At 34.9% G+C, this 11,112-nt stretch overlaps 1 protein-coding gene across 1 annotated transcript; it reads left to right on the top strand.

The window, feature by feature from the left end:
* Positions 1-1,516: 1,516 nt before the first annotated feature.
* LOC112028488 (choline-phosphate cytidylyltransferase 2) lies at positions 1,517-10,826 on the top strand. The gene is made up of 8 exons (XM_065769268.1): positions 1,517-1,863; positions 2,372-2,485; positions 2,727-2,822; positions 3,064-3,106; positions 3,194-3,349; positions 3,511-3,591; positions 9,885-9,983; positions 10,306-10,826. Exons 1-8 carry the CDS (start codon positions 1,700-1,702, stop codon positions 10,489-10,491), a joined length of 939 nt encoding a protein of 312 aa, XP_065625340.1. The 5' UTR covers positions 1,517-1,699; the 3' UTR covers positions 10,492-10,826.
* Positions 10,827-11,112: the final 286 nt, after the last annotated feature.

Here is an 11,112-nt window from a genome sequence, read left to right as displayed (position 1 = left end):
ATGAGGTTAACCAAAAGTCAAATATTTAATATATATATATATATATGGAGTTCTCAGCATTTCATTAGTCATGTAACAAAATAAATTAATAGATGGAAGGGACTATATTGCAATATTTTAAAATTTTAAAGGACTAAAATCAAACATTTAAAATTTGAGGGTCCAAAATTAAACAAACCACATATTTGAGTGACAACAAAATGCAATTTACTCAATTTTAATTATTAAATGTCTAATTTCAAGCTATGATTCTCATGGGAAAACTTTAAAAAATTGTGAGAGAATAAGCAAAATTAAATAAACAAGGACAATCTCTTGAAACTTTGACAAATATGACAAAATTTAATTAGTAATTTGGTATTTTTTTTTTAAGATTTTAAATAAAAATAGTTTAAATACTAGTTAAATAAAAATTGCCTTAGTCAAATATATTATGTCGGCCACATATTAGGAGTTGATGTTGTGTCAAGACCTTTCCCTCAACAGTTGGTAAGATCTTTTGTTTCTTGATTTTGTTTTTATATTTTTTATCTATACTACTATTGAAGGTGCTTCATCTGTTTGAATTGATTTTTTTTTTTTGTTCTAAAATACCTTTATATTCATAGGTTTAAGTAGAGACAGAACTAAATGATAGTTTGGTAAAAATACATATTTAACTTGCACTAAAATATTGCTTACAAAATATGAATACTTTTCTACTAATACACTTCTTCGAAGTAACTATAAGTTTATTTATTTTTTTTAAAATAGAAAAATAAGTTAAACAACCCAAGTTGCTTTTTTTTTTTCCTTTAAAAAAACACCCCATGTTTATCCAAAAACAAAACAAAATATCAAAAAAAAAAAATTAATAGTTATAAAAAAAAAACTATATAGATATATACACTTTTTTTTTTGATAAGTAGATACATCTTTAACTCCCACTAAAATATTGTCTATAAAATAGGACAATTTTCCTGATGGTTTTCAAAATTTTCTTTTATTTATTTGTTTATTTTGTTGTAAAGATTAATAATTTGCATCCATTATAGTTTGAAATTACTATATTTTTCAATCACAAAAATATCTAAAGGTGTGATAAGTGTTTGTGTTTTGGATAAAATAATTTACTCATCACACTCTTGGTTTTTTTGTGATTGAAAATGTAGTAATCCTAAATTATAATAGATTCAAATTATTTACTTTTATAAAAATAATAGAAATGTCTCTAAACAGGCGCGTGAGGTCGTGCTCAGAAACTATTACATAGATAATTGAGGTGAGGTGATTTGAATGTTAGATGTTTTTACATGAAACACTGACAGTTAAACAACAAGACCCATAATTTATTTATTCATTTTTTGAAGTAATTATTAATGAATTTTTACATTCTCATTCATCACCTTTTTTTTTTTTTCATTATTTTTTTATAAAAAAATCTTCATAATCCTAATTAAAAAAAAAAAACAATTATCTCATTGAAAAAAGAAATATGAAAGGGTGCAAAAAAAATAAGCCGTGGAAAAAGCGCGTATTTTGAGGACCACTAATAGAGGGAGGGAGGCAGGCTGAGAGAGAGGCGAGAGGAGATTCAGAAGAGAAAAGATACACACAAACAATTCTCATTCACAAAAGCCAAAAAGCACTGAAAAGAGAAATAGTAATGAGAAATTGTTATTAGTGTAATCTGAAAAAGCCATTATTATTCGTGTCAATAATGGAAGATCCTAAGTCTAAGGATCATCATCTTAACAATTCCCTTTCCAATGGCAACTCCGATGGCACATCCTCGTCCGACCGCCTTGTTCGTGTCTATGCTGATGGGATCTACGATCTCTTCCACTTTGGCCACGCTGGGTCACTTGAGCAAGCCAAGAAATCGTCTCTTTCTTTCACTCCCTACTTTTCATTTCCATTCTCTTTTTCTATTTCGATCCGCCATTTATTATTTTTTTCTTTTTCTGGGTTGCTCTTATTTTTTCAAATTATTTATTCAGTTCTGTTGTTTTGAGGTTTTTGTAAGTTTTTCTCATCTGGGTTTATCTTGTTTTTGTGTTTTATGTTGTCATAGTTACTTTTTATTTTTTTTTGCTATGCTTGTTGAAATTAGTTTTGTGATGTTGGCTTCTATTGAATTATGCATTCTTAAAAGTGTTCGTAATAGTTTGTGCTAGATCTTCCTAAACAAGAATTGCTTTTTGTTGGTAATTAAGAAACACCCTTTCATTTTTGGGGTATTTTCAGCCAATGTTTTTGGTGCTCTTGGTGATGTGTGAACTTCAATTATGCTTGGTTTTTCTTGTATGTTCAAAATTCTTTTCAATTAGTCTCAGTTCTTGGTGTCAAACTCGTTTTTAATTTTTTTATATGATTGAATTTGTGAATTCAGGTTCCCAAACACCTATCTGCTTGTTGGATGTTGCAGCGATGAAATCACCCACAAGTTTAAAGGCAAAACCGTTATGACGGAGGAAGAACGCTATGAGTCACTACGCCATTGCAAGTATAATTTTTTTCCCAAGTACTTGAATTATTAATGAGTTCTACCGTACCTTGCAGTGTTTGCAACACAGATTCTTGTTTACTTGTAATTTGCTTTCGAAAAATTAATGGCATGTTGGTGCTTTGTTTTGGTTTGATCTTGGGCATTTGCAGCATATTAGCACTTGGGTTTTCTTTTTAGATAAGAGAAGTGCTCCAAGATCTTCAAATATTGAGTTTTTATTTTTGTTTGTTCTGTGTAGGTGGGTAGATGAAGTCATTCCCGATGCACCTTGGGTGATCACTCAAGAATTTCTTGACAAGCATAATATTGACTTTGTGGCACATGACTCTCTTCCGTAAGGATGATCAACCAAAACTCTCACCTCTGAGCTTAAGAGTTATTATATAATTTTGTGGACTAAGGAGTTTCAAAACATATCGAACTTTTTTCAGTCTCTTGTTCAATAATTTATTTAGAAATTATGGTAAATCTTATTGATTGTAAATTAATTATTCTATTTTGTGATGCTTATTTAAGTGATTCAAGCATTCAGCTATATCGTGTAATCTTTTGTACTTTGCTTAAATCTTTTGCAGTTATGCTGATGCTAGTGGAGCTGGGAACGACGTCTATGAGTTTGTAAGTCTGAGAGACAGTTTCTCTTCTATTGCAATTGGTAATTTATTTCTGTTGCATAGAATTATCCTAGGTGCACCTCTATCGCAGGTCAAATCTGCTGGAAGGTTCAAGGAAACAAAACGGACTGATGGGATTTCTACATCAGACATTATAATGAGGATTGTAAAAGATTATAACCAGTATGTGATGCGCAACTTGGATCGTGGATATTCAAGAAAAGATCTTGGTGTTAGCTATGTGAAGGCATGTATTATCTTTAATATTTATTGCTTTGGTTTCTGTTTAGATAATTCTGTTTTGAAGTAACTTTGCTGCTTCTCTCTCTCTCCCTCTCTCTTTTGGGTGTAAGTTTGCTGATTTACCTCTTCCTGGTGTACTTAAACTGGTTTTGTTCATGTGTGCAGGAAAAGCGATTGAGGGTGAACATGAGATTGAAGAAACTACAGGAGAAAGTGAAGGAACAACAGGAAAAAGTGGGAGAGAAGGTACTTGTATGCCAATTTCAGTGTTTTTCCTTTTTTTATTCTCCTAGGATTGATTTTTTCTTCAAGGTACATATAGTGTTGCTAATCAAAATACCACATATTATTCTAATAGAGTGCTAACATCTCTTATTCCTTCGTAACTGTCCTTTAGCCTAGAATAGATATACATTCCTTGACAGACTTAGGAACAACTGTAGAAGACACAAAAGAGATAAATGCATGAAGAGATGGAGCTTTTCTCATGATAAAATTTCATTCAAACAAAAAAGCATAGGGTTTCACCTGGTACATGGGATGTATACTAGAATAATAGTCATAAAATTTGGTGTTGTCTATGGATCCACAAGAGACTAATCAGTGTCAGCCAACTATATATATATATATATATATTTTTTTTTTTTTCCTGCCATTCTATTCCATGCGAAGTCATACTCTCTGCTACCTCTTTAATTGACACATTTTTTTATACTACCAATGCTAATGTTATTTTAGCTATTTTTCTTTTTTCTTTTTCTCAACTTGAGTCAACCCACTTTTACTCACTGGTGTATCCATCTCTCTCCTGTGCGCATTACCAAACCATCTCAAGTAGCTTTCCCTCAAATTTAAATTCATAAGGTCACCCTATCTGTAGGCAAAGTTTACTTATTTCAGATCCTGTATTAACTTGTATTTCCACTTTCCCATCTTAACATTCTTATTTCACCTACACTGTTGACTTTGGAAATGGTATTCCATTAATATATACGTTCTGCCTGCATTAAAGAAGATGTAGAAAATTGATTGCGAAATATCTTCTGCTCATACAACCAAATCGTTAGATTCTTGATTGAGAGTTCAAAGGTGATGGAATTGGTTTTGTACTTAAATTTTCTATTCTAAGGTTTTCTTGGGTCTGTGGTATCCTTAGTAGGAGAGTTGGGTTTGCATGATACGGCATTGTCATGTTTGGTTTCTGGTGGGGTGAAGGCTTCCTCTTGGGTGTAGTTATGGTGGCCGTGGAGAGTGGCTTCTCTGCTCATTGAGGAGGGTTGCTTCACTATGTTGCTTTGGGTATTGGTTTGCTGGTGTGGTTTATAGTGTGTTTGATGCAATTGCTAGGAGGTTGTGGTGGGGATTAGATGGAGCAAAGTGGTGGGTAGGGGAGAGAGAAAGTTTTAGAGATACGGCATATAATTATGTACAAAATATTAATAACAATAACATTTACTAATAAATATATTCAAAATATTGTTATTAAGCAAAACAATATACAGATTATTATTTATAGGTAAAAGTAATTTTATTAAAAAACAATTTATGCAAAAAAATCATGAAGAAACCTAAAGAATTACAAAATCATTAGAGAATAGAGACTATTCACAATAAGAAAGAAAATCTAAAAACATTGGAATGGAATCACTAGATGTGAATGCCCAAGCTCAAGAACAATCAAACAAAGTGCCTACAAAAGAGGCTAAAAGCTGATCCCCCCGCCCCTCCAAATGCTCCACATCAAACACAATGGAACCAAATTCCAATTATCCGAAGAATGCATCCCCAACCAATTTCTCCACCCAGCCAAAAGATCAATAACCCTCGCTGGTAAAGCCCAAGAAATTCCAAATTTCTAAAAACAGAACTCCATAAATGATGAGCCCCCACAATGAATCAAAAGATGATCCATTGTCTCCCTAGTACAGTGGCACATGCAAACACTAATCTACTATAGTACAGCCTCCTCCTTTAGGTTATCACCAGTGAGTATCTTCCCTCAAGCCACCATCCAAATAGAGAAGGAAACTCTCTGAGGGACCTTCACACTCCAATTACTTTTCCAAGGGAAAGTGACAGAAGAAGACCCCCTTAGTGCTTTATTTATTATATGATCATCATCATCATCATCATCAAGAAGCACAAAAAAAGTATAAAAATAAGAGATACCCAGTGGAAAATAGTTTGTCCTTTTTGGCAACTTGTTCTTCAACAGAAATTTTTGACTGGCGTCAACTAAAAGCGCATATTATTGAAAAAACACTTTTTCTCAAATGTTATCAAACCCCCTCAAATTTTTCTCTTAGCAATTTTTCATTAAGCAATTATTAAAGTTGCAGCTTTGTCAAACAGCATGTTTAACATAGCTGTATCAAACAGTCCCTTAGAAGCTAGTAAGATAAAGTCTAGGCAATTACGGTACACTTTTTCTCAAATGTTATCAAACTCCCTCAAATTTTCATTAAGCAATTATTAAAGTTGCAGCTTTGTCAAACGGCATGTTTAACATAGCTGTATCAAACAGTCCCTTAGAAGATAGTAAGATAAAGTCTAAGCAATTACAGTTTGTGTAGCCTAAGCAATCACACTGCCTGGCCATGCTTCAACGTTGTTGAAATTTCAGCGTGTTGAAAAAACTACCTACTGCGAGTGTCTCATGAATTATCACTCTTTCTATTTCTGTTTCTGTTTCTGTTTTTTCTTTTTCATTTGGAAAAGGGGGAGGGGGTATTACAAGTTACCTTCTTGTGAGTTGGTCCTATAACAATTTAGTTCACAAATTTTCAATTGCTACGTTTGGCACACTAAAGTTTGGACTAAAATGAAATAGTTAGTGTTCCATCCAAAGTACTCCTAACGATTTCATTTCCAAACCTTAGGAGGTCAAAATGTAACAATTGAAAAAGCTTGTGGGACTAAACTGTGATTGGGCCATACCACAAGGGGTAAATTGTTGGTCCATAAATTGCAACATCTTTTAATTTGTAAGGTATCCTAATGGTTGCATTTTAATCCAAACTTTAGAGGGTCAAATGTAATAATTGAAAGGTTGTCGACTAATTTGTTGTAGTATCAAGCCATTATAGTAAATTGTAATTTACCTTTTATTTTTATTATAATTTTTTGATAGGAACCTTTTATTTTAATATCTCACCTTACAGCCCATACACAGTAATTTGTATTGATTATAGAAATAAAATGTATTCTAAACTTCAGAAGAAGATAGATAAATTAAGCCAGAGGCGTGTACTAACTTTAGGAATAATTTGAATAAACACAAAATTGATTAGGCAAGGTTCCATGTGGACTGATTGAGTTTAGAACATATTTGTATGTTTCTTTGGCCTATAAATCTACTACTATGAGTCTCTTCCTTTAAGCATAAAGAGTGTTTTATTGGGTTCAGTCAACCTGGTTATCTGAATTGACCAGTAACTTAGTATTGGATCTGAAATTTCAAATTTCCCATCATCTATGAATGGTCAACATGATCAAGAAAAGGTAAAAGTTTAATTTTTTCAGTATTTGAAATTGAATTTTAGGGCTAAGTATTGGGTTTGCTAGGGAAGTCAATAATAACATCAATTGCAGCACTCTAAGCCACTTAATGGTTTGCATCCAGTATATAAAGCATGCCTCTCAAAGCATGTGGGCTTCAAATGCCTCTCAAAGCATGTGGGCTTCAAATTGGATTGTTGTCGTTAGAGTCATTTACCAGTATGTACTACCAAAAATTAAGACTCATGCATGGCCTCAGCAAATTTACAAAAATTTATCATAATAAAGTGTGTAACCCTAACATTAATAGGCATTGGATGCCATATATTATAGTGCTCAAAAAGCAATAAAATCATAAGTATCATCTAGTAGTATTTTTATTAAATTTATTTTTACCATACTTTAGTGTGCGTTTGGCATTGGCTTAAAAAGCTAGCTTTTTTTACTGTTCAGGTTATTTTTGATACTATTCATGGGTCCCATTACACTTTTTGGTATTATTCATATGTCCCACTATACTATTTCAGCTACCTTTCAACTTTACCTACAGTACTTTCAGCAAAAAGTTTTCAGTTTCTACTAAATAAGCTGTTTCCAAACAGACACTTAGTGTTATTCCTTATTATTAGGATGCCATCTCTACATGACCCTTGCATGTTTTTATATTTAACTTGTGTGACAAGCAAAACTATATAGTTTAAGGCCAATTTCTCTTATGATTTTTTTATGTACAAAAACTATGTAATTGTTAGAAGTCGGGCTTTGATGTGACGGCAAGTGCATTCCATCAAATGCAACAGGTTGCAGGTTAGATTCCGGGAATCAACCTCTCTAAAAATAAATTGGGGGATAAAGCTATTTACCAATCACCTCTCCCAGGTCTTGCAATAGTGGGAGATTTGTGCACTGGGTACAACCTTTTATAAAATATGTAATTGTTAGCTTACCCCATAGTTAAAGCTCAAATCTCACTCACTCATCAGGTTTGAACCCACAACTTCCCTTTGCCAGAGGGAGAGGTATCATCATCAGGCCATAAGGCTGTCTTGTGTGACAACATTTTCACGTATTTTTTTTAATACCAATGCCCATATTTAGATTCTACTATTACGTGCTATTACGTTCATTACATGAAAGGGGATAGGCCTGTCCAGACCCATCCGAGACCCGACCCACCTGGAGGATCCGACCGGAAACCGATCCGAAACCGGCAAACCCGATCAAGTCACCGGTCGGCGGCGGGTCATTTGTTCCAAAAACCGACTCCGGCGGGTCGGTCTCGGTTTTCCACCCTCAAAACCCGAAAAATCCGATCCGACCGATGTTTATGAATTTCCAGCCAAAATTTCCAGATTCCGGTGAGTTTTTCCCAGTTCCGGCGAGATTTTCCAGAATCCGGCTAGATTTTCCAGATTCCGGCATCAAATTTCCAGATTCCGGCCTCAAATTTCCAGATTCCGACTTCAAATTTTCATATTTCGGTGACTTATCAAGTAGATCTAGTGATATTTCGTCCAAATCTAGTGAAATCTCATCGAATCAGGTGAGATTTCTTCCAGATCTGGCGAAATCTCACTGACTTTTCGCCGTTTTCTCGCCGGTATCTCAGATCTTGACTCCGACCGACCCGCCCGAAACCAACCGGATGTCTGAACCGCCCGATCCGATCAGTTTCTCGGTCGGCGGCGGGTTGATGCAGCCTCCACCCGATCAGGTCGGGTCGGCCGGCGGGTTGAGCACAAACCCGACCCGCCCGACCCATGGACAGCCCTAAAAGGGGATAGGTTTAGGTCCAATCAAGCAATCAATAGGCACTCTATGGTTTGGTCAAGTGCTTTTGCTCAATGAATGAGTCAATTGCTAAGAAGCACGGGTGTGTTTCGGGACTCGGGTGCAGGTGTGGGACTCGGCAATTTTTGAAAAAGTAGGGTGCGGGTGCGGCGAGACTCGGCAATTAAAAAATTATTAAAAATATTTTTATTTATATTTTCTATATATTTTTACTATTAAAATATTCTTAAAAAACACATTGCTATGCCTTGATTCACAAAACAAAGAAAGAAGAAGGTAAGAAACACATTACTATGCCTCTGAGGTCAGAATTTCGGCTGTTCCGGCGAGTTTCAAGGCCGATATCGGCCTGTTTCGGTTGTTTCTGGCATGTTTCGGCTGTATTGACAGTATCGGTGGCCGGCCGATACGACCGATATGGCCGATATGGCCTGATTCTAGCCAAATCGAAGCCGGTTCTAGCCGAGTTGAGCCGCGTCAGCGCGAATTGAGCCGAGTCGGCGCAAATCCGAGAAAAAAAAAAAAAAAACTCAGATGCGGCACCGACGCGCGGCCAACCGCGTCGGACGCTGCGTCCCGTGTCAGGCCGCATCGGACTCGGGTGCGGCACCCTCCCAGCCGCGGCCGTGCTTTCTAGGTCAATTGCAGTCTGATATTTAGAAGTTTAATAACTAGTTGACTGAAATTGACAAAAGGCAAAGTAGCAAAGTAATTCTATATTTCTAGGTAGTGGATTTTTACCCACTTGGGTTTGAGAGGTTTTTTTTTTGGTGGAAAATTGAAGATGAGAAGAAACTGGGAATGATTTTGAGGCTTTCTTGTTATCCTTAAGGCTGCAAATGATGGTGTCTCAAACTAAGCATTCGTGTGCAACAATGTTCCTTTTGGTTATGTATCTCTTTATACCAAAGTTTTCTCACCTTGTTTCTCTTTGAAATGATGCTCTTTGTTCTTATTGATTTTACCTGTGGTCAAAGTGAAGGAATAGTCTCAGTTGTGCTGACAAATACTTTATCTGTAACATTGGTTTATTGATTGTGGGAAAAAAATTTGTTTACTCTCTCTCTCTCTCTTCAGAGTATGCTTTTAGCTATCATAATCTTTAATTCTTGATGTTTATTCATTTTTCACATTCTTGCTTTTGTATCCACCAAGAATTGTGTTTAACCTATTTTTTGTTTGTTTGTTTGTTTGTTTTTGAGAATTGTTTAGAACCTTGATGGATTTAAGTTACTGCCTTGATATTTTAGATTCAAACTGTTGCAATGCATCGTAATGAGTGGGTGGAAAATGCTGACCGCTGGGTTGCTGGATTTCTAGAGATGTTTGAAGAAGGTTGCCATAAAATGGTAAGCCAATCCATACATATATCTACATAAACTTTATTTGTATTAAATTTGACTTTCAATATTAAATTAGGCAATGTATGTGAGCTGATGCTTCTCTATGATTCTTATCTATTTTTCCACTTTTATTCTGGCATTCTTACAGCCACAATTTGGGTGCTTATCTAGATATCTAATAAATTCAACTTTCAATGCTAAAATTAGGCTATGTATGTGAGCTGATGTTCTCTATTGTTTTACTGAAAAAAATGAGAGTAGATTCTTCTTATCTATATGTCCTTTTTTATTCTGGCATTCTTAAAGCCACAATTTGGGTGCTTATCAGGGCACTGCCATCAGGGATCGAATTCAAGAGCGGCTAAGGAGTCAAGCCTCATATCTCCTACAAAATGGCAAGGAAGTTGATGATGATGATGAAGAATATTACGATGATGATGATGATGAACAATATTATGATGATGGCGATTATTATTATTATGAGGCAGACAAGAGAGATGAGAAAGAAAAGTAGATATGGTCTTCCATTCTTGAAGGTAGTTGGTCTGTTGCCCATGGCCACTTTGTCTCTATAAAGTGCCACACAATGGTAGCAGATGATGAAATATGGATTGCTCTGGTTTTGAAAGGAAGGGTTGAAGCTTCTACTTGTATTAGTTTTTTTTAGTATCATTATAATTATTATTCACTTTTTGTGGTTGAAGTTTCTCGGAACATACAAGTAACACAGGTATGCATGAAAGTCCTGTTTTCTGCTTGGCAAAATTGGCTTTCTTGAAACGTGTTTCTGGTTGGTGATCATGTAAGCACCTTATACATGAAAATTATTTCCTCTTTTCTTATTTTTTATTTTTTCCCCTGCGTCACAACAATATGGTTCAAATGAAATCAACGCTTCAATTTCTCTCTGAATTGTGAAAAACTAAAAAGAAGAGTAAAATATGCATATTGTTTTCATTCAACCAATCAATCTTCGGTAAAACCTAAAAAGAATCTGGAATGTTATGAAAAACGAAGTGCAAATAAAAAAAGTGAAAAGCACGCTACTCAATAGTCCATATTTGTTATGACTTATATGGGATTCCTAACATTAAGAAGCTGCCAAGAGTCTTGTAATTTAATTAATGTCTTATGG

This window comes from Quercus suber, unplaced genomic scaffold (genome assembly GCF_002906115.3).
Source record: "Quercus suber isolate HL8 unplaced genomic scaffold, Cork oak 2.0 scaffold_1100, whole genome shotgun sequence".
Taxonomy (NCBI): Eukaryota; Viridiplantae; Streptophyta; class Magnoliopsida; order Fagales; family Fagaceae; genus Quercus; species Quercus suber.
This window is presented reverse-complemented; position numbering and strand designations above follow the sequence as displayed.